Genomic DNA, 24,509 nt, shown 5'->3' on the forward strand with positions numbered 1-24,509 from the left:
GAAAATGGTCCTCCCATTTTTTTTTTTTTTTTTGAATATTTACTTATTTGACTGCACTGGGTCTTAGCTGGGGCATGTGGGATCTTGTTCCCCAACCAGGGATCGAACCTGGGCCCCCTGCATTGAGGGCACACAGTCTCAGCCAGTGGACACCAGGGAATTCCCATTTCTTAGTCAGAATGGCTGCGATCCAAAAGTCTTCAAGCAATAAATACTGGAGAGGGTGTGGAGAAAAGGGAACCCTCTTACACTGCTGGTGGGAATGCAAACTAGTACAGCCACTATGGAGAACAGTGTGGAGATTCCTTAACAAACTGGAAATAAAACTACCTTATGATACAGCAATCCCACTGCTGGGCATACACACTGAGGAAACCAGAAGGGAAAGAGACACGTGTACCCCAATGTTCATCGCAGCACTGTTTATAATAGCCAGGACATGGAAGCAACCTAGATGTCTATCAGCAGATGAATGGATAAGAAAGCTGTGGTACATATACACAATGGAGTATTACTCAGCCATTAAAAAGAATACATTTGAATCAGTTCTAATGAGGTGGATGAAACTGGAGCCTATTATACAGAGTGAAGTAAGCCAGAAAGAAAAACACCAATACAGTATACTAACGCATATATATGGAATTTAGAAAGATGGTAACAGTAACCCTGTGTACGAGACAGCAAGAGACACTGATGTATAGAACAGTCTTATGGACTCTGTGGGAGAGGGAGAGGGTGGGGAGATTTGGGAAAATGGCATTGAAACATGTATAATATCATGTATGAAATGAGTCGCCAGTCCAGGTTCGATGCATGATACTGGATGCTTGGGGCTGGTGCACTGGGACGACCCAGAGGGAGGGTATGGGGAAGGAGGAGGGTTCAGGATGGGGAACACGTGTATACCTGTGGCGGATTCATTTCGATATTTGGCAAAACTAACACAATATTGTAAAGTTTAAAAATAAAATAAAATTTAAAAAAAAAAATCTTTGGAGTATACTTGATTTACAATGTTGTGTTTCCAGCAGCTATAGGGCAACTAAACCTAGTTATACATACACTTGTATCTACTCTTTTTTGGATAATTTCCCCAGATAGCTTATGACAAAGAGTGTTGAGTATTGTGCTCTACATTAGGTCCTTGTTAATTATATAAATTAGTGTGTATATCTTAATCCTAACCACCTAATTTATCCTCTCCCTTCAGTTCAGTTCAGTCACTCAGTCGTGTCCAACTCTTTGGGACCCCATGAATTGTAGCACGCCAGGCCTCCCTGTCCATCACCAACTCCCGGAGTTCACTCAAACTCATGTACATTGAGTCGGTGATGCCATCCAGCCATCTCATCCTCTGTCGTCCCCTTCTCCTCCTGCCCCCAATCCCTCCCAGCATCAGTCTTTTCCAATGAGTCAACTCTTTGCATGCGGTGGCCAAAGTATTGGAATTTCAGCTTTAGCATCAGTCTTTCCAAAGAACACCCAGGACTGATCTCCTTTAGAATGGACTGGTTGGATCTCCTTGCAGTCCAAGGGACTCTCAAGAGTCTTCTCCAACACCACAGTTCAAAAGCATCAATTCTTCAGCGCTCAGCTTTCTTCACAGTCCAACTCTCACATCCATACATGACCTCTGGAAAAACCATAGCCTTGACTAGATGGACCTTTGTTGGCAAAGTAATGTCTCTGCTTTTCAATATGCTATCTAGGTTGGTCATAACTTTCCTTCCAAGGAGTAAGCGTCTTTTAATTTCATGGCTGCAATCACCATCTACAGTGATTTTGGAGCCCAAAAAAATAAAGTCTGCCACTGTTTCCACTGTTTCCCCATCTATTTCCCATGAAGTGACGGGACGAGATGCCATGATCATCATTTTCTGAATGTTGAGTTTTAAGCCAACTTTTTCTCTCTCCTCTTTCACTTTCATCAAGAGGCTTTTTAGTTCCTCTTCACTTTCTGCCATAAGGGTGGTGTCATCTGCATATCTGAGGTTATTGATATTTCTCCGGGCAATCTTGATTCCAGCTTGTGCTTCTTCCAGCCCAGCGTTTCTCATGATGTACTCTGCATATAAGTTAAATAAGCAGGGTGACAATACACAGCCTTGACGTACTCCTTCTCCTTTCCCCTTTTGCCATAACTTTATACTCTAGGTCTATGAGTCTGTTTTGTAAATTACTTTATTTGTATCAATTTTTAGATTCCACCTGATTATCAGATTCCACCTGATAGCCTATGATACTTGTCTTTGTCTCTCTGACTTACTTCACTTTCTCTGATCATCTCTAAGTCATCCATGTTGCTGCAGATGGTATTATTTCATTGTCTTTTATGGCTGAGTAATATTCCATTGCTACATGTACTGCATCTTCTTTATCCATTCCTCTATCGATGGGACATTTTGGTGGCCTCCATGTTTTGGCTATTGTAAACAGTGCTGCAATGAACGCTGGGGTGCGTTCATTCCTTTTTGAAGGATGGTTTTCTCTGGATACGTAGGCTGCTTCTGGGTGATTCCAGGAGTGGCGCTGTTGGATCATATGCTAGCTCTAGTTTTACTTTTTAAAGAACCTCCATACTGTTCTCCACAGCGGCTGTTACCAATGTCCATTCCCACCAATGGTGGGTGGAGGAGGTTTCCTTTTACTCCACATTCTCTCCAGCATTTGTGGTTTGTAGGTGTTTTGATGATGGCCATTCTGACAGGTGCGAGGAGATACCTTGTTGTAGTTCTGATTTGCTTTTCTCTAGTATTTCGCGATGTTCAGCATCTTTTCATGTACTTTTTTCTTAAACAGTTTGAGACTGGGTTCTTGAAAGTCTGCCCTGTTTTGCCACCTCTTTCAACTACCTACTGCAGGACATTTCTTGAAGGCAGGTGTCATTTACAGCCCTGTAGGCCTTGTGCATATTAAGTGTCCATCAGCACTGGTTGGAAGCTGTTGTTATGAGAAGTGGCCACACAAGGCCGCAGCATTTTTCACGCCCAATCCTGCTTCCTCGGGCAACCAGAGCCCTAGAAGTTGTGTTTCTAGATTCTAAATTGGAGTGGAAAGTGCCTGAACCAACACGGAAGGGCTTGTGTCCCATTACTTTTTTTCCTTTACCTATCACTCTCCGAACAAATCTTACCCCCAGCAAATCGCTGATGCTGAGGCTGCTGTCCTGCGTAGGTGGAGCGACTCTAAGGAAGGAGCTTGGATGTGGAAGCCCTACCACCAGGCAACATGGAGACAGGGTGACTTTTCACAGCTCTTCCAGCACAGAGCCATCCAGCATTCGTGGGCAACAGTAGGCTTAGTGTGGGTGGAGGAGGGCCAGCCTGGATCTGAAGGTTGGGCCCTGCAGATCCCGGGAAGGGCTCATTTACATACCCATCCTCCCACCTCCCCCAGCCAGGAACAGTCTACCCTGGGGACCCACGGCCGCTCAGGCCCATGGGATGTGACAGCAGCGTAGCCCATCAGGACAGAGGGGTCGAGGATAGGCATTTGTATTTTCTCTTACCATGGAATTCGTATTTTCTACTGGAGTATAGTTTATTTACAATGTGTTTCTATTATGTCACACAAGTTGATTCCGTTTTACATACACATACACCTTATTCTTTTTTGGGTTCTTTTCCCACATACGTTATTACTGAGTGTTGAGTAGAGTTCCCAGTGCTGTATAGTAGGTGTGTGTTAATGATCTATTTCATACGTAAACTAATGTATACGTTAACTCCAGCCCCCTAATTTATCCCTCCACCCCACCTTTCTGAATACCTAAATATTTTTCAGTATTAGACGAGATTAGAATGGTAAGACAGGAAGAGGGCTGAGAGTACTCACTCTTCTCTCTTCTTCATGTTCTCTCTTGCCTGCTGGGCTTTGGTGAGAATAAACCACTGGAGGTTCGCTGGATCACAAAGGACTGGGATGTTAAAATGCCCGAGTTCATGCAGGCTTGGGGCATATCTGTCACTGTAATAAAGGATACATAAAAGGAAAAATCAGCCATCTCTCCATCCCATAAGTTCCATCCCTGAGGAACGGTTTTATTAGTCTGATTAATGGAAAAGGAATTCATTAAGAAAATACACCTTAAAGGTAGAGCAAAACTGCCTTGAAGTTTTGCTGTCCCCAAAGAGACACATTTTATCAGGATGACCACATCCTTCCTGTGGCCTTCCTCATCTGTAAGACGGGGGCAGAAACCCACTCCATGGTGAGGTTCTGAGAGCTAAAGAGAGATAATGCATTTAAGTTCCAAGCACAGTGCCGGAAGTGCACACTGCTGATTTCACATTGGTTTAATCCTATAGTTTTCCACAGGACTGACTTGCCCTGTAAGTGGCAAGGTATTTACAGAATGTTCAAGAAACTCAATCTTTCTAATCCTCTCATATTGACTTTTCTCATGTGTAAAAAGTGTTGCCAATGGAGGTAGTAACATTCCTTTCTTTAACTCCTAAGAATCACACACGGAAATACAAAACAATTTCATCCAATACATATACAAGCGGTATGAGTAAATGAATGAAAGTAATTGTTTTAGATACTTACCTGTTAAGGATCATTTGTAAACCACGCAGACTTCGAGGGTGAAAAGGTATTCGACTTTTCAAGAGTCTATTATAGAACACGTCAAGAAGAGAGTAATATTCTTCAAGTGTCAACACTGGCTGTAATTCTTCAATATAAACAACTTGGATGCCGCCGAGAAGATAGCTTATTTGGTCCTCCAAATGTGTCAGCCTCCTCTGCAGGTCAAAATAACTCGGTAATCTTTCAAAAAGCTACAGTATTTAAAAAAGGAAAAGGAAGGAATATTTAGTTTTGTTACTTTAAGAGTCCAAATTTAGGACTCCAGTCAATGGTATGAGAAATTCTAACAAGAAAATTTTTTTCCTATAGGGAAAGTTCAAGTAAGTGATAAGAAAAAGACTATGGAATGCTGTAAATATTAATATTCAAAACAAACCACTGTAAATCTTAGGGACTTTTAGATAGGAACTGAAGGGATTGCAAAAGAAAATAAATACGTTCCAAATAAAAATAAGTCCTAAGTACCAATATGTAAATATTCAGGTAGAAATCTTAGTTTACACAAATTAAATGGTATAATGAAGGTATAATGAAATAAAGTCTATGTATTTCAACTCCAAGTCTATTTCTTCAGAATTTACTTTAGTTCAACTGAATTCACTTTGAATGAAGCATCTGTAAGTGAATTAAAGCACTAAGATGGGCCCTTGGAGTGTAGAGATTAAGAGTTTGTGACCCTGTTTGTCAGGGGCTCATGGTCAGGGTGCAGGGAAACAAAACAGGAATCAGAATTCAGCGTAACAAATGCCACATCAGGGTGAAGGGACAGTTAAGCAAAGGTTCCTAAGGACATCTGACGTGACCAATAAAAGATAAAGAGGATTTAGAGAAGGTCAGATGCATTGCTAATTATTGGAGAAATGCAAATCTTAACTATCACAATGAGGCATCACCTTACACCGGTCAGAACGGCCACCATCAGAAAGTCTACAAATAACAAGTGCTGGAGAGGGTGTGCAGAAAAGGGAGCCCTCCTGCACTGTTGGTGTGAATGTAACCTGGCACAGCCACTATGGAAAACATCATGGAAATCCCTTCAAAAACTATAAAAAAGATACATGTACCCCAATGTTCATAGCAGCACTATTTACGACAGCCAAGATACAGAAACAACCTAAATGTCTCCTGACAGATGAATGGATAAAGAAGATGTGGTACATATATACACACAATGGGATATTACTCGGCCACAGTAAAGAATGAAATAATGCCATTTGCAGCAACAAGGATGGAGCCAGAGATGATTATACTAAGCGAAGTAAGACAAAGACAAATACCACAAATACCATATGGTATCACTTATATATGGGATCAATAATATGATGGAAATAAACTTTTTTATGAAGCAGAAACAGACCCTCAGACATAGAAGACAAACAAGAGTCTGTCTAAGGAAAAGGAGGTGGGGTGGGAGGATAAATTAGCAGTTTGGGGTTAGTATGATAAACTGCTGTATAAAATATCAACAAGGTCCTACTGTTGAGCACAGGGAACTATATTCGGTATCCTGTAATAAACCATAATGAGAAAGAATAGGAAAAAGAATACATATATGTATATATGACTGAATCACTTTCCTGTACGCCAGAAATGAACACAATGTTGTAAATCAAATGTATTTCAATTAAAAAAAAAAAAAGAGCAGAGAAGGTCAGTTGCATGTGGGAAAGTTTCAGAAGAAAAAAGCCTGTGCAAACTTGGAAGCATCACGAGGGTCCCCTCGGTTGCACTTCCATAGCCACCAACACCTCTGCTCCCTGCACTCCTGACCCCTGGCAACCACTGATCTGTTCTTTAGTTTTATTGTTTGAAGAATGTTATGTAAATGGAATCATACAGCGTGTAATCCTGTGAGATTGACTTTTTTCATATCGCACAATGGCCCTGAGATCCACCCAAGATCCTGACTGTATCTTGCGTAAGAGGAAGAGGGCAGCAGCCAAACCACATGGTAAGCATGTGTTTATAAGTATTATAAGAAACTGCCAGACTCGTTTCCAGAGTGCCTGGGCCATTTCACATTCTCAACAGGAATGGATGAGGGATCCAGTTTCTCTGCATCCCTGCCAGCATGTGGTGCTCATTATTTTTCACTTTGGCCATTCTGACAGGTGTGCGATGGTACCTCACTGTAGTTTTAATTTGCATTTCTCTGTGGTTCTTTATGAGCTTATTTGTCATGTGTATGTCCTCTTCTGTGACATGTGTGTTCATGTCTTCAGCTCCTTTTCTAACTGAATTATGTTTTATTTTTTTATCTATTGAGTTTTGAGAGTTCTTTGTATATTTAGATACAAAGGGTTAGGGTTAGACTTTGTCAGATAGGTGGTTTGCAAATATCTTCTGTGAGATACGTGATATAAACAGATATTTCACACAATGGCAGATGTACATGAAAAGATGCTCACTGCCATTCATCATGAGAGAAATGTAAAAACCAACAATGAAATAAGACCACACACCTCTTCGAATGGCTAAAAATAAAAAGATGACCATAGCAGGGACTTCCCTGGTGGTCCAGGGCCTGGGACTCCATGCTTCTAATGTAGGGGGCATGGGTTCAATCCCTGGTCAGAGAACTAAGATCCTACGTGCCATGCAGTGAGATTAAAATAAATAAATAAAAAGATCACCAAAGGAAGTATTGGCAGTTTCTTGAAAAGTTAAAATAATACCCCAACACATCTGGCCGTTCCACTTTTAGGTTATTTACCCAATAGAAAAGGAAATATATGTTCATTTAAACTTTGTAGATAAACATTTATAGCAGCTTTATTTTTAAGTGGCCAAATGCTGACATAACCCAATATCCATCAATAAGTGAATGGAAAAACAAACTGGTATATATCCACCGGACAGAATACTTTGGGGAAATAAAAAAATTCTTGATACATGCAATAGCATGAATGAATCTCAAAATAATTATGCTGACTGAAAGAAATCAGATTCTCCCCAACATACTCTGTGATTCTACTCAGATACAAGTCTAGAAATGTAAACTAATCTATAGTCACAGAAAGCAGACCAGTGGCTGCTTTGGGAGGAGGTGGTGGGATGGAGGAGAGGGTTTACACAGGGACATACACATAATTTTGTGGGTAATGGGTGTGTTCACTCTCTTGATTATGGTAATGGTTTCACAGGTATTTACATACGTCATATCTCATCAAATTATACCCACCAAATATGCACAGCCTATTGTGTCAATTATATACAGTAAATCTGTTAAAAAGAAAACCAAAAAGCCCAATAGAATGTAGGCCTTTAGGCTGTGCTTTAGAAAAGACTGTAAAATTTTCCAAATAAAAATGGACTTAAAAATCAGTCATCTAAGAATTTAAACTACTAAATATAAGACATCTGCTCTGCAAACAGCTGAAACTATGATTCAAAGTTTTTTTTAGTTTGCTGACATATTAGCAGTTTTCTGAAACAAAAGTATGTTGAAGACAAATCTTTATTTGTTTGTTTTGCTTTTAAGCTTTTTCTTACTTTTGTCCAGTGGTGATGGACATCCATTGTTCCTAGCATCACATGGCCCACTGCACTCATCCCGGACCGGTCTGTAAATATTATTGTACATCCTGATGATAAAACACAAACCCTTTGGTCACTGTCCAGAGAGGCTTCATTTTTTTAGCACTCTGCAAATAATTACTTACATTTCATGTATCAATTCAGGAGTAAACTTGGTAGAAGTTACTGTTTCATTCAAAGAGGAGATCTAACAATTCAGCTGAGATCAAGTCACATCTACAAAGACTTTCAACAGTTTTCTTCTAGAATTTACAGATTTGTATAGCTGTTAAGGGATATGGATTTCGGAAGTGAATGGAAATTGTTTACCTTTTGCATTTTTCAGGGTTTCCAAGTTCTGCTGGGCTAAGCGGCCTAAACTGTGTAGTTGGCTGCAGCGGTGGGCGATGCCCCAGCTCCTCTGCCACCTGGTCCAACAGAGCACACAGGCCTGTTATCACCCGTGTCCCCCCAGAGGGAGGCGCACACTCACCCCCACCTGCCTGACTCCTGTGAAAGCTCCAAGTGTAAACACTTTCCTTATAAATCTGAGTTATCTTCAACAATTACAATTTAAATATAGAAGAATATATAAGTACTATGTGATTCTGCAAGCACAGGATAAAGGTGCTGTTACTGTATCCAAATAGTCATTTGGTTCAATATAAGAAAACAGTTTTCATAATGAAGGTTGAAAGCAAAACAGGCTGCAGCAAAATGGTCATAGAAGTTGAAGCACCAAGCCAGACGACAATACCGCAGGGAGTCCCGTGAATGAATCACACCACCCTCTCCTTAGGGCTGTAGCTGTTAAATCTATTTTATAATAAACTTCAGCAAATAATTTCTAAGTTTGTGAAAACTTTTTAAAAAGTCATATGGTGATTATAGTTAATAATAATACTGTAATGCATTTTAAAGAGTAGATCTTAAAAGTTCTCATCACAAGAAAAAAATTTTCCTAGCTATGTATGATGACAGATGTCAACTAGACTTATTGTGGTGATCGTTTTATAATGACTATGAATAATGAATTATTACGTAAAACACTTGGAACTACTATAACGCTATATATCAACTAGATCTCAATTAAAAAAATTGTAAAAAGTCATGCTATATAACATAGAACCAAAGAATACAACATTTTTTTTTTCTTTCCCTTTTTTTTTTTTAGTTGTTCAGTCAGATGTGTCCAACTCTTTGTGACCCTATAGACTGTAGCCCGCCAGGCCCCTCTGTCCATGGAATTCTCCAGGCAAAAATACTGAAGTGGGTTGCCATTTCCTTCTCCAGGGAATCTCCCCTCCCCAGGGATCAAACCTGTATTTCCTGTGTCTCCTGCATTGCATGTGGATTCCTTACCTGCTGAGCCATCAAGGAAGTCCTTCTTTTCTCTTTTTAAACTCAAACACCAAACTTATATGATGGAGAAATACTGATTTTTTTATACACTATATGCATATGGAAAAGTATATTTTTCTTATAAGCCCATTATGTTATTATGCTAAAACAAATTATTATGCTAAAAATGTCAGTATCTAAGCCTTACTTCACCTTATTAAATAATTAATTCATAATGGTTTTCTTAGATAAACATTTGATTAGTTTCATAAAAAGATAATTGAAAATTTAGTGAACAGAATAATTAAAGATGCGAATATTTAACTGTTAGAAACCTTTACCAATAGGTAACACATGTTTATTTTAATATATAAATCACGTTTTCTCATCTTAATTACCTGATATCTGACAGCTGCAATTGATGAGACAGCTCATCTTTTAAACGATCCAGTTCTTTTCTAAGTGGCAAACTATTCTTCAGCTTTTTAACAGCACTTTCCCCATTGTTGTCTAACCAGGATCTAGAAAGAAAAAAAAAAAGAGATGTACACTTGCAATACTAACTATAATGCAAACATTTCTACTATTGAAAGATGTGTTCATTACCTTAAAGCAGTCCCAATGTTAAAGTGAGTTTCCCATCAAACCTTTACCAAGTTATAAGTACTCCTGCCAAGTCTACTTTTAGAGTAAACTCCTACTTCTAAAACAGGCTTCTTGGAGAACCGCCAGTACCTGTTAATCGTATTTTAGTTATGACAACTTCTTTAGCCTATCAAAAAATTAAACTTTCATTACACCAAGCTTGTTACTAGATTTTCAGAGATGGGATGATTTTTTAAAAATCAAAGATGCTTCAAGGACTTCTCTGGTGGTCCAGGGATTAAGACTCCATGCTTCCAAAGCAGGGGGTGTAGGTTTGATCCCTTGCTGGGGAACTTAAAATCCTGCATGTCCCAGCCCCCTTTCCCCCAAAAGGCTGAATATTTAGGAATTCCCTGGTGATCAAGTGGTTGGGACTCTGTGCTTCTGCTGCAGGGGGCATGGGTTTGATCCTGGGTTTGGGGATTAAGATACTGCATGCCCTGCAGTGTGGCCAAAAAATAAAGAAGAATAATTTTTTTTTTAAGAATAATAATTTTTAAAAAAGCATTAAATATAAATAAGTTAAAAAAAAATTAAACCTCCCTTATGTTTATCACACTTTTCAGAAGGCTCCACTAGGCCTTCACTTACATCAGTCATCTCCACACAAGGGCAGGACTACCCCCTTCTCCAACTAGAGCAAATGATGTGGTCGTACAGCCAGATGGTGAAAAAGTCAACTCAGTAGACGTACCGAATGGCACTGGTGCCATTTAAAAGGCACTATTTCCTGATGAAAGAACTTGCGAAGGTAACTCTATGGATTCTAACTGGGTAGATCCAGCTTCTTCCTTGGTTTTCATCCTGTCTATTAGCACCCTGAGTTCTCTCTGCTCACCGCAGACCCTGCCCCCTGCCCACCTCTCTGTCCAAAGGCTCCCACTGCTCAAACCTTCCCAGTCAGTGCCCACCTCCTCCTCCCAAGTGGGTCTGCTGGCCCCTTAGTTTCTTCCCACCCAACTGAGCGGCCTGCTCAAGTCTCACCTCTCCCAACCTTGATCTTTCTCCTATCATGGGCTCAGTAGAAAGATGTTCTCTTAAATCTGCATTTCTGAGAACATTTACCTCAGTGAAGTCTTAAAAGAGAAAATGAACATCAAAGTCTGCCGAGGGATTAGAGGGGGACAGCTTTCAGAACAGAGCTGCAGGCAGCCGAGGTGGCCTTGTGCAGAACAGCACGCTCCACCCGCTGCCCGCTCTCAGGCCGTCTCTCCCTCAGTGTTATAACGGCCACAGCACAGGCATGCTGGCTCTGGCGCAGGGTTTCTCTTTCTCAAGGGAGGTCTGCATAAACAGGGCCTGGGTTGTGCCTGGGAATGCAAGAGTGGCCGTGGTAGAATAGCAAGCGGACTCCAGGACCAGAGGAATATTTTGGGTGGAGGTGGAGTGGGCCCTGGGTACAGCTGGGAAAGAGAAAGCTCCAGGGAGGCTGGGGAAGATGGTCCAAAGTGCCCCACCCTCAGGACATCTGACACCCCACTGGACACCTGTCAGTGAGTCCAGGTGTTATGATAATGGTGTAGAAAGGCTCATTTGTCCATCTCAAAAATGCCTGCCAAGTAAACGTTTTTTGGGTTCTTTTTAATAGTCACTTTAAAGGTTTTAGATGTTGTAATCTACAATATTTAAAAACTAATCAAGTTGAGGGAATTCCCTGGTGGTCCAGTGGTTAGGACTCCACACAGGGCACGGGTTTGATCCCTAGTTGGGGAACTAAGATCCTGAAAGACATGTGGTGTGGCCAAAAAAAGAAAGTCAAGTTGAAACTCTCAGAACCAGACAAATATTTATCCTGAAGGCCTAAGAGTATAAGGAAGACACATCTAGTAAGGAGTAGAGAGATAAGCAACTAGAAGAGAATATATGAGTTTCTATGAGAACAAAGCAAGAATGAATTACTTCTGCCTGGAAGGTTCTACAGAGCAGGTGTAAGTGACCTGGAACCTGAGAGATGGATCAGGTTTTCCCAGGCAGATTAGTGAGAGGGAAGGGCATGCCCACCAGGCTAGTACACAGGAACTGTGAGATGAACCAGATCACACAATGCCCGGGGGTGGGGTGGGGCGTGAGATAAGACTGGAGAGGGATGTGTGTGTGTGTGCGTGTGTGTGACAGAGAGAGAGAGAGATCATATAATGTCTTACACATTGGGATAAGGACCTGGGACCTTGCACTCTTAAGTAAAGGTGTCCTACGTTGGTTTTTTTTTTTTTTTTTGGCCGCTGCAGGGATCTTAGTTCCTGGACAGAGGTGAACTTGGCCCCCTGCAGTGGAAGTGCAGAGTCCTCACCACTGGACCGCCAGGGGAGTCCCTACATTCCACATATTTTTGATTCACTAATTGTGCGCAGTTGTTAATAATTCTTCCTACTCCCCTTTTAAGGATATTGGTAAAGACTTTGTCATTTCTGCATGGTGTGTGAGAAATAAGAAAAGTAAAAATATCTTACTTTATGTCATGATTATTAGCTATTACAATTTTTCCATTTTCCCTCACTTATTAAGTAATACATATTAATTTACTTTAAATTAGGTAAGAAAATGGATGATTTGTAGACAAATGAATTATGAAGCAAATACCATGTTTCCTTTTGGGACCAAATGTCTTAAAATGTGGACTGAAATAGAATCTTATGATTAATATATTCATGACCTGATTTTTTGAATTCTTACATTTAATGTATAAAATTTAAGTGGCCTAGTTTAACAATTTTTGTGTTTTGCTTCTAAACCCTGAGACAAAAATGAAGGTTCTACAGCTGGCATTTATCTGTCTATGTAGACATTAGGTCTATGTGACAGCTTCAGGTGAACCACGAAGGGACTCAGCCATACATATACATGCAGTCATTCCTCCCCATTAAAGCAGTTTTAAGGGGACTGCAAGGTCTGTTATAAGCAAGACTAAAATGTGTTAAAACGTGTAATGCTGTATCATTAATTTCATTTGCCAAAACTAAGAAAAGCTATGTAGCTAATAATGGGGTTTACTTCATTGTCTGACAAGATACATAGCAGTGGACACTGCATTTTGTCAGTAAATTAGAATGTTAAATTTCCACCAACTTCAATTTCTAAAACAATGGTTTACTCAATTTATGTTATCTTCTTTGAGAGGAGACAAGTCAAAATGACATGATTTGAGCTAGTGCTGGTAATTATTGGGCTTTCCTGGTGGTGCAGATGGTAAAGAATCCATGAGAGCATCAATTAAAAAAAAAGTACACCTATGGAGAAAATCAAGAATTCATAGTAACACAACTCATCTACACTCAGGAATTTTCCTTTAAGACAATGTATCTCCTACTAAAACAGCAGATACTTTTATTAAGTCAACACTAGTGAAATTAACAGAGGCACTGTTCAAAAAAAAAAAAAAACACTCCCCCCAAAACAGGCCCTTTACATTCATTGCTGAGTCACTTCTACTGCTATCATCTGTATTAAGCTACTTTACATTTCCATATTAAACCTTGAGTTCTCCATACTGCGCCTACAGCACTTCACAGTCACACTTATTTAACGGTTCTTTAATTCAGTGTTAATAAAAATGCTGGATAGGTTTTATGAATCTGTGAAGCAGATTAGTATCAGAGAGAGAGATGATTAAAACATAGTCCCTACTCTTAAAAACTCTATCTATTAATAGTATAATATAATATAACGTAAGAGAGTCTTTTACTAAAGACTCAAGAATTTTACTGGATGAACTACATACAATGAAGGAAATCGTACTTGGCTTGGACAAGGAACCAGTAAAACAGCAGTTATCTTGGGGAACTGGCTTTTCCCAGTTCCAATCTTTTTTCATTAGTTTGCCAGCTGACTAACTCTGAGTTCAGGGACCCCGGAACAGTCTTTTCACAATGGTTACACATTTAGCACCAGGCCAAAACTGTACCCCATGAAACACTCAACTGAACCACAGGCTAATTGCTTCTCTGAATTTCTTTAATAGGTTATCATAAACCTCTTGACTTAATGGTGCAACAAATCTTATTCTTGCTCTTTTGCCCTGACTTATCCAATCCCACTTTTTTCTATATTGAAAGGTATAGGTAACACATTCCCAAGCTTTGGTTCATCTGGACACACTGTGAGGAATACCCTCTTAAGGGTGTAAGCAGAGCAATACCCTCTTAACGGTGTGAGCAGAAGCCTCATGGGCTGGAATCCAATGCATGTAAGGCTGAGACACTCTCTTCTAGCTCATACTCAAAACAAAACAATTTTCAGTGTTTGGTATCAAAAGGCAAAAAAAAAAAAAAAAAAAATACCATTAGAAGTATTCTGGCCACTCTGAGTAGGAAGTATGAAATATCTTTTTTGTAATGGTTACTGGGTTAACTATATTGATTGCATTACTTTTCCTGGAAAGTTAAACTTTTATTTTTATTTTTTCAATTAAAATTTTTTTATTTTGGATTCACCATACAGCATGCAGGATCTCAGTTCCCCAAGCAGGGACTGCATCTGAGCCCCCTGCAGTGAAAGCTCAGAGCCTTAACCAGTGGATCACCAGGATCTTAGACTATAATTTTAAACATAAACAATAGGTAAGTAAAAACTCTTACATACGTTAGGGTTGTTTCTGTTCTCCAGACTTGCTCGAGGTCTTCATCAGGATCCTTGAATCCAGTAAAGGAGTAGTAAGACTTGTCCCATTTGATGGGCCTGTCAGATGTCCTTTTGGCCTCTTTGAGAGGCTGGGAATGCACATTAGTATTCAAACTTTGGACATGTTCAATAGATAAACTGCAGGAGTTGAGAATATACAATACTGTGCTTAGCAGATCTCTGGTGTGCAAAGTAAATTTGACTGCTCGAAATCCTAGAGAATATAATTCCCCCAAACAGTTAATACAGATGATTATTTGCTTTACTTTAAAAACATTTTTTTCATACAACATTTATAGAATCAAAATCTTTTAAAACACTCCATTACCAATTAAAATTCACCCTATTGAAAAATCATCTGTAAATGGAAACTGATGTCCCTTCTTCAGAACTGTACCATACTATCTTGATCTTTATGAAGTTCTCTGTCAGCTCCCTTCTCTAGTTTGGCACCAGTGACCCTGGGCCAAGAAGAGGATTGAGAATATTTTTCAATGCTGTTCATAAATTGTATCTCTACAGTCTAAGGAATGGGAAAGTTCTATAAGCAAATGTCCACCAAAGACAGTCTCCAGGGCTAAGGCCCAGGGGAAGGGCAGAGGCAGGGGAGGCTGCCCGGGGACAGTGGTTCGTGGAGGGGGCCAATCCAGTCTCAGTGGTCACAGAAACTCATCTTAAATTTTCTCTATGATTAAAGAGTATGTGCTTATACTCCCCTATCCCCATCTTGTGACTCAGTATTTTCATAAGTGACTCAAAATTCCCCAATTTTTTAAAAGTCAGCACTTCACAATCTGATTTTAATACAGGTAGCCACTGTGCTCAGACTAGTAATCTAACTTGTCAAGTCAACAAGAGGAAATCTACTGGATTCCCTCGCTACTTATTGGTTATTAAACTTGGCAGTAGTTGAACGTGTATCACTTTTCAATTAACATTCGCATCGGGTACCATTATTATCTCCTTTGAAATGTGAAGAAGCACAGGCTCAAGGGGTTAAGAATAGTGAGTGAGGGTTTACATCTGAGCTGACACCACGCCAAGCATTTTCCCCACTATAAATAACGTGCTGAACCCTTTTTCTTTAAAATTTTTTAAAAACTGGTTTTAAAAATTATGTAAGTATTATATAAGTACATCCTTATTGTAAAATGATACATATAAAGTAAAAGTCTCCTGTTGACAGGCACACAATTTTACTAAATACAATCCTAGTCAAGTACACACTGCCTTATATGGTAGCTACTAGGCATATGTGGCTATTTAAAATAAAATTGATTACAATTAAGTTAAATTTAAAATTCAGTTCCTGGTCACACTAGCTCCACTTCAAGTGCTCAGGAGCCACACGGGGCCAGTGCCGCTGTACCAGACACGCGCACGCACACGAGCGACATCACTGCAGAAGGTTCTCTGACACAGCACTGCTCTAGGCCTGTCCTCTGTGCTTTGTGTGCATGTTACACATGACATACACACTTATGTCTTTGCACACACACACCCCTATGGCGTGAACTGCTCCATTGAAACATATACACTCAGCTGTGTCTGACTCTTTGAAACCCCATAGATGGTAGCCTGGAGGTTCCTCTGTCCATGGAATTCTCTAGGCAAGATACTGCAGTGGGTTGCCATTCCCTTCTCCAGGAGATCTTCCTGAGCCAGGGATCGAACCCAGGTCTCCTGAATTGCAGGCAGATTCTTTACTGCCTAATCTTACACTAGGGAAGCCCCATATAAACTACACCATTCTGCATGTATTACTTTGAACTTGCTTTTGTTATTTAACCTGGGGACTCCTCCATATCTGTATGTACATGTCAACCCCTTTCGTTTTAGTAGTGCCATGCTAATCCACATAATGAATGTAGCATAATTCATTTTACACTTCTGAAACTGATGGGCATAAAAATTGTTCTTAATTATTCACCACTCCATTCAAGGCTGAAATGTGCTTTTTTCGTGTCTTTGCCACTGATGACAGTCATCACAATCTAGATTGTTCTCAGAGATACCTATTCTGCCTGCCACACAGATTTACAGAGTCTAGAACATGCAAACTAAGAGTTTTTAGTTGAATCATTGATGGTAATGTGAGAGAAATACTGGTAGAATTATTCTAGGTGGTGAAAGAGGAAAGGAAAATCCAAATTCCTGCAGTTGAGGTTTGGAAGAAATAGTTTATCCTCAGAAGAGATGAGTCAGGGAATAAATCTCAATTTCTCTCCTAATTTACCAACTCCATTAATCACTTAATTCAATGTAAGAGCTGCTACATAGTTTGGAATGCCTGTGCCAGACTGCATGCATCCTTTATTGGGAATATTATCTAATTAACTCAGTTTGCATTGATTACTAAGGCTAAACATTTTTACATGCTTATTGGCTACTTGTTGTTCAGTCACTTAGTTGTGCCCAACTTTTTGCAACCCCATGGACTGTAGCCCACAAGGCTCCTCTATCCATGGGATTTCCCAGGCAAGAATATTGGAGTGGGTTGCCATTTCTTTCTCCAGGGGATCTTCCCGACCCAGGGATGGAACCCTCATCTCCTGCTTGGCAGGTGGATTCTCTGCCACTGAGTCATTTGGGAAGATCCATTGGCTATTTATGGGTATTATTTCTTGAAATGCCTAGACACTGTTTGCCAATCTTTGTAACTGAGCTACTCTTTTCTTTCTGACACCTAAAAACTCCTTATATACTATCATTATCTTTTTCTCACTTATGCTACGTTTTCTCTCATCTCTTAATTATTTTTCACAATCTATTTTTATTTAGTAAATGGTTCAAAGTTAACCATTAACTGCAAGTAGAGGATTTTTCTCTTTGCTTAGCCAAAGCTGACTACAGCTATTTGTTTTAGCATTAATTCACAGAAAACTCTTAGTAAATCTTTAAATTGTTTTAAAGTTAATTCCGAAAAAGTTATTTCCTCAAGAATGACAAAAAGGATGGATGTTTAGAGAAGAATGGACCCACATTTACCCTTAGTTTTAAGTATTACTGGGACTTCCCTGGTGGTTCAGAAGGTAAAGATTCTGCCTACGGTGCAGGAGACCTGGGTTCAGTCCCTGGGTGGGGAAGATCCCCTGGAGCAGGAAATGGCAAATCACGCCAGTATTCTTGCCTGAGAAATCCCATGGATAGAGGAGCCTGGTGGGCTAGAGTCCATGGGGTCGAAAAGAGCTGGACATGCAAAGCAGTGGCAAAGGACCAAACAGAACACTGTATGTTAAGACTGATCAGATTTTAGAAATAGTATGAGGCTGGGGTTAGAGAGTTCAAAGACCCTTAGTCTGTCTCCATGGTCCTGGGGCATTACTAAGTCACAGTTGGGCAAACACTAGGTACCTTACAGGGAACTCTGAGGACTAGATGAGAAAAGGTAAGCTATACTTTAAAAAATGTATAAATTGTCATATACACATTTAATACTTAAAACCAGCACTGAACTAGGAAGGGGACAAGCAGAAACATTTTCTAGTCAAAAAAGTTTAAACATTAAAAGAGGCTCATCCATATATACACTGCCATATACAAAACGGCCAGTGGGAAGCCGCGCATAGCACAGGGAGCTCAGCTCTGTGCTCCGTGATGACCTAGAGCGGTGGGATGGGGATGGGGTGGGCAGAGTTCAAGGGGGAGGGGGTGTCTGTATACATATAACTTGTTCACTCTGTTGTACAGCAGAAACTAATACAACATTGTAAAGCAACTATCCTTAAGGGAAAAAAAAAGAGGCTCATCAAACAGAAGTAGCCAGGAATAAAATCTAACTCCAAGAAAACACCTGATTAAATGATATTACTTTCTATGACAAGGCTTCACTCCAAAGGTCTTCTAGCAACTTTTAGACAGGTTGAACTCATACCAAATGAAGCCTGCAAGGGTGCAAGGGACACATGAGAAATAAGAAATGTACCCGAAGTGCTGAAGTGTTCCTGGCCGTCAGAGGGATTCTGATCTGTTTCTCTTACATAAAACACAAGCTGGGTTGGTTTCAAAGACTTGAAGCCTGGTTTCTGAAGGTTTTCTAAGTAGGCACTTAATCTCTTAAGGGAATTTTCATTGACTTCCTGGAAAAAAAAAAATTGAGACATTTATGTACAAAATAGACAAGGAAACATCAGAAATTATATCCCAACCTTTTACACACACTATTGAGGGTATTAAAGAATTTAGTATTAAAAAAGGTTGGGATTTCATAGCTCCTCGGTACAGGATAAAATTGAATCCATACCTCACAACATGTAACTCCACAGAGAAGAGATGAAAAAAAAAAAAATGTAGCTACAAAGGTATTAGAAGAAAACATGGCTGAGTTCCTTTATAAATGAGATGTAGAAAAAGCCTGCTGCTGCTGCTAAGTCGCTTCAGTCGTGTCCGACTCTGTGCGACCCCACAGACGGCAGCCCACCAGCCTCCCCCATCCCTGGGATTCTCCAGGCAAGAACGCTGGAGTGGGCTGCCATTTCCTTCTCCAATGCATGAAAGTGGAAAGTGAAAGTGAAGTCGCTCAGTCGTGCCCCACTCTTATCGACCCCATGGACTGCAGCCCACCAGGCTCCTCCGTCCATGGGATTTTCCAGGCAAGGGTACTGGAGTGGAGTGCCATTGCCTTCTCCTAGAAAAAGCCTAACTATGACTAAATATCTCAAGTAATAAATGATTGATAAATCCAATTACATAATAAAAACTTAATATAGTATAAGGGACTATATTCAATATCTTGTGATAAACCATAATGAAAAAGAATATAAAATACATATATATGTATAACCGAATCATTGTGCTATACAGCAGAAATCAACACACTGTAAATCAACTATACTTCAATTTTAAAACAAGCTTAAAAAAAGAACACATAAAAAACCACACACACACACACAAAATTCTATAGACATAAACTGACTCTCAGCTATATTGTGTTGGGGGGTGTGATGATTTACTAACTAGAAGGATTTACAGAACTCAGAAAAGCTGTTATACTCATCGTTACACTTTATTACAGCAAAAGGATACAGATTAAAATCAGCAAAGGGAAAATGTGTGTAGGGTGGAGTCCAGGAGGGACCGAGTGCAAGGTTCCAGTTGCTCTCTCCCAAGGACGTTGTACAGACAGTGCTTAAGCTCCCAGCAAGGACATGTGACAACATCAGAAGCGCTGCCAACCACAAAAGCACATTCAAGCCTTGGGGGCCAGGGCTTTTACTGGGGCACTATGTGCCCATGTGACTGACCTTAGTTATTTGTCTCCAGCCTCCCCAGAGGGTCTCAGGCATGAGAAATTATGCCTTTTACCATAACTCACATTGTTAGGATAAACTGTCTGGTGTGCCCCAAGGCTTTGGGCACACAGAAACATTCTTATCAGGCAAGGATATCCTGGGGCTCAGAGCTCATCTCCCAGGAGGCAGTGAAGAGCCAAGACTGAAGCCAGGCATTTCTTTGTAACCAAGCCTGCCGAGTTCACGTTTTATGGCACATAAAAGTTTTAGTTTAAAAAAAAAGGGTATATTGGTAGAGGACGGAAGTCATCACCTAGTACTAAGCTTAATTTTTCCACACACGTTGGATTTAAAAACTGTAAATTGTGAAATATTCAACCGTATTCATGTATGACATTCCCAATAATTTGTATTACTTTATTACATCTCCAAGGTAGTAGTTATTTTGCTGTTGATTCAATTTACTAATTAGTTAAAAAGGATCTAATTTCTAACAACCAATATAACAACCATCATAATCAGAGTATTTTCTGAAAGCAAAGAAGTAAAACTGATTTATCTTCCATGGTAAGTAGAAAAAGGCAATACAGTACGGTTCTAATTTTCAAGAGTTTTAAATTCCTTTTCATGTTAAACCAGTTATCAGTGTAAGGAAGACAAAAGGAACCAATGAGATAATTTCAAAGCATTTGGTTCTGTAATATTTTATCTAATGTTAAAAAATACTAGTGTTCCTAATTAAGTTTATCATGAGTTATTTTTCACATCAGTTTGCATTCCTTGAGCACACATGAGCTGATGGCATAGGGAAGTGGACCAACAGCAGGCAACTATTCAGCCACTGAAAAACCTTCCTTATATCAACCTTTAAAAAAGGGACTGATTATAGTAATAGAGGCCAGAAGTGGTCTTTCTGACCCCCAATTTTACTTTCAAAACTGGTACAGAATACATGATTACTCACATACAGAGTTTACACAGTATCTTTTTTTTTTAAGATTTTTTTAATGTGGACCATTTTTAAAGTCTTTATTCAATCTGTTACAATATTGTTTCTACTTTTATGTTTTGGTTTCTTGGTTGTGAGGCATGTGGGATCTAAGATCCCTGACCAGGGATCAAACCCACACCCTCTGCATTAGAAGGTGAAGTCTTAACCCCTGCACCACCAGGGAAGTTCCTAAGCCGTATCTTTATTGTCTGCCAGAAACACGACAGCTTTCATAAAAAACAATAGCGTTAGTTTCAGTTTCCAGGTCCTACAGTTCAAAGCACTGATTATACCACTATGACAAAACAAACCCAATGTACAGAACACTCTGTATTACACTGTAGCAAAGGTAAATAAATAAACGTAGACTGAACGTTAAACATAAAGAAAGATATTTACCCTTTCCCTGGGGTGCTGTCCAAAGAAATCTGGATGTACAGCAAAATAAAATGGCCTCAAGGCATTGACTGCTTCAGCTCCTGATAAAGCTCTTGATAACAGAAAGCAGTATGGAAGTATCTTTCCTGGACATAACCTTTTTAAAAGATATGGATTTATTACTCACTGGATTACTGACACAGACACAAATCCCCCATGAATAAAGCAACAGTAACATTAAGATTACTATGTATGGAAAATATCATAGAAACAATATAGAAACCAGAGTGTAAAACTTTGTGGTTTTCTGAAATCTACAGAAGAGTAGATTTCAGTGAGTGCTACATGATTTCTATAAACATTGGTTATAAATTCCTCTGATGTAATATCATAAGATAATATTTAATAATAATAAAACTTCCTCTCAAAAGCCTACCTTGAAATGTAAACTGGCTTCACTGCAAATGACAACAATTTTCTGTATCATTTTTGTTTTTCAGATTAAAAAAAAACCCCGATATCCAAAAGAATAATCTTTATTTTAAAGTGAAAATAGTTTGATAATTGTAATGCTTCATAAGAGATATAAAATGTCTTTTAGTTCATTTCATCATTACCAGCATGCTAAAATTTTCCAGTTAGATACCTTGACATCTCATTCTCAAATTTTGGCACAACTCACCTGGGAGTGTTTTTTTTAAAAAAGTAGTTTTAAATCCAAATGAGATTATTTGCAATTTCTGGGAAGCACTTTCATGACTTCTATTTTTCAATGTAATAATTTACCTTTTTCACTTTATAATGGGCTGTGAAGTGAAGTGAAATGAAAGTCGCTCAGTTGTGTCTGACTCTTTGCAACCCCAGGGACTGTAGCCTGCCAGGCTCCTCTGTCCATGGGATTTTCCAGGCAAGACTACTGGAGTGGGTTGCCATTCTCTTCTCCAGGGGATCTTCCCAACCCAGGGATTGAACTCAGATCTCCCGCACTGCAGACGGATTCTTTACCATCTGAGTCACTAGGGAAGTCCCAGTGGGCTGTGAAGAAATCTCTAGATACTGTGCTCATTTTGGTCTGTGACATTAGGTGCACTGAGTCTTTGGGGAAGTTTTCTACCTTTACAGTGATTGAGGGACTTCCCTGGTGGTCCGGTGGCTAGGACTTAGTATAGACCCCAATGCAAGGGGTCCAGGTTTGTTCCCTGATCAGGGAAGTAGATCCCACATGCACAACTAAGATTCCATGTGCAGCAAGGAGGACCTGGCACAGCCAAATAAATACATATTTTCAAAAAATAAAATGCTATTATAGAATCATTTCTGGAGATTAAAAAAAAAATCTGAGCACCACCATCATATTTTCAGATTACCTTTCTTTTTTCCAACCTGTACTTGAACCTTCTATAAATTAACATACAGGCTGTGTATTAAGGATTATATAACAGGAGTTTGGACAGTAAAGGAAAAGCTGAAACTCCTCAATAGGAGGCAGGATAAGTAAATGTTAGTGACAGCTCCATTTCCTCTCTATCTGAGTTTAAGCCCCCATTTCCAAATGTGTGATGGACACTTTAGCTATCCTGCCAGCCTCTCAAATTTTAAGTGTCTTAAAAAACGGAGCCGAGGTCACTACTTTTCTTCTAAACTCAGCTTGGATACAAAAGGCAAGGACGCAGTTGGACAGTGCCATCCAGGATTACATTCTTTATTTCTGTTACTGAGGTCCTCTTTTCTTCCTGTTGCCAGTGCAGAACCTCTCAGATCTACTGTTGCCTGAATCAGCTCACCAGCCTCACCTCATTTTTAGTCCTGAAGTCTTACTTTTCACTTTACAGTGTCCTTTGAAACCATTCCTTCTTTCCGATCACCACAAAACTGGACTGCACTGCCTCCGAATCAGTATTCTCCTGTTTCTTTTCCCTAACCATGCTGTATACAGGTTAATTTTCCTAAAATCCCACTATCCTTGGATTCCTTACTGAAACACCTTTGATGGTGTTTCAACTCCTGCAGAGTAAAATCCACTCCTTAGTCTGGTATTTATAACTTCCAATCTATCTTTCCAACTTGATCTTCAAGCACCCCTGACAGAAGCCCTCAGTTTCAGCCCCACTGGCGATCTGCCTTGTCCTTCCCTTTCTTCTCATGATTTCTAAGCTCTCAGACATTCTCTCTGCTCCCCACTTCTGTCTGTCCAAATTGTACTTACTCATTCACTAATTACTGCAGTCCTAGAGATGTGCCAGGAGGCAACATGCCCAGTCCCCCAGAACCTTCCCTCTTGTATCCTCATTATAAAGTCTTTCCCTCTTCTAAGCTTTAATAAAACAAACTGTGTGCCCCACATACGTGGAACAGAATACCATAAAGTAGAAATGATATATATTCATCCTCCTCAACTACCATGGCATCCTTGAGGGCAGGAAAAACATTTCACAGGTATTTACTGTTGTTCGTTATGCTAGTTTGGGTCTGCTGAAAAGCAGAAGTCAAGACAGAAGTAGATGTGCAAGAGAATGACTGGGAAAGAAAGGAAGTAGGGAGACTTTTCAGACCATGGTTCAGGCCAGACACCTACAGAAGGAGAAAGGGAAGGGACGAACCTTGGGGAGGATGTCTGGGGCTGCTGTCCAGTCCCAAGAAGGGTTCAGTCCTGCCAGTGGGAAGTCTTCCAGCCAGTCACCCACTGGGGACATCCTGTGTCCTGCTGGAGTGAGCCTGACTTGATATTCCTCTTCCTCTCAGCCACTGATGGCCTGAGGGCAAACGCTGAGGTAGACCCAGAGGGGCAGGAGAGCTCAGAGGCTCCCACTATGGGGTCTGGCTAACGTATAGTAAATGACTGTGCAGCAGGTATTTAACGCAAGGAAATAAGAGCAAGAAAAACCAGAGAAACGCTGGGCTGGAAGAAGCACAAGCTGGAATCAAGAGTGCCCGGAGAAATATCAATAACCTCAGATATGCAGATGATACCACCCTTATGGCAGAAAGTGAAGAAGAACCAAAGAGCCTCTTGATGAAAGTGAAACAGGAGAGTGAAAAAGTTGGCTTAAAGCTCAACATTCAGAAAACTAAGATCGTGGCATCTGGTCCCATCACTTCATGGGAAATAGATGGCAAAACAGTGGAAACAGTGGCTGACTTTATTTTTCTGGGCTCCAAAATCACTGCAGATGGTGACTGCAGCCATCAAATTAAAAGAT

At 40.0% G+C, this 24,509-nt stretch overlaps 1 protein-coding gene across 5 annotated transcripts in view; it reads right to left on the minus strand.

Annotated features, from left to right (window-relative positions):
• TCAIM (T cell activation inhibitor, mitochondrial) overlaps positions 1-24,509 on the minus strand; it is a 38,513-nt gene that overhangs the window by 2,040 nt on the left and 11,964 nt on the right. For all 5 annotated transcript variants that reach the window (XM_010842143.1, XM_010842144.1, XM_010842145.1 and 2 more), the window contains 8 exons: positions 21,331-21,466; positions 18,635-18,788; positions 14,671-14,923; positions 9,846-9,968; positions 8,437-8,534; positions 8,083-8,174; positions 4,549-4,781; positions 3,835-3,966 (listed from right to left, as the gene is read on the minus strand). In XM_010842143.1, coding sequence (XP_010840445.1) covers positions 3,835-3,966; positions 4,549-4,781; positions 8,083-8,174; positions 8,437-8,534; positions 9,846-9,968; positions 14,671-14,923; positions 18,635-18,788; positions 21,331-21,466 — 1,221 coding nt within the window. The remainder of the gene's footprint in view (positions 1-3,834; positions 3,967-4,548; positions 4,782-8,082; positions 8,175-8,436; positions 8,535-9,845; positions 9,969-14,670; positions 14,924-18,634; positions 18,789-21,330; positions 21,467-24,509) is intronic.

This window comes from Bison bison, unplaced genomic scaffold (assembly GCF_000754665.1).
Source record: "Bison bison bison isolate TAMUID 2011002044 unplaced genomic scaffold, Bison_UMD1.0 scf7180017864171, whole genome shotgun sequence".
Lineage (NCBI taxonomy): Eukaryota > Metazoa > Chordata > Mammalia > Artiodactyla > Bovidae > Bison > Bison bison.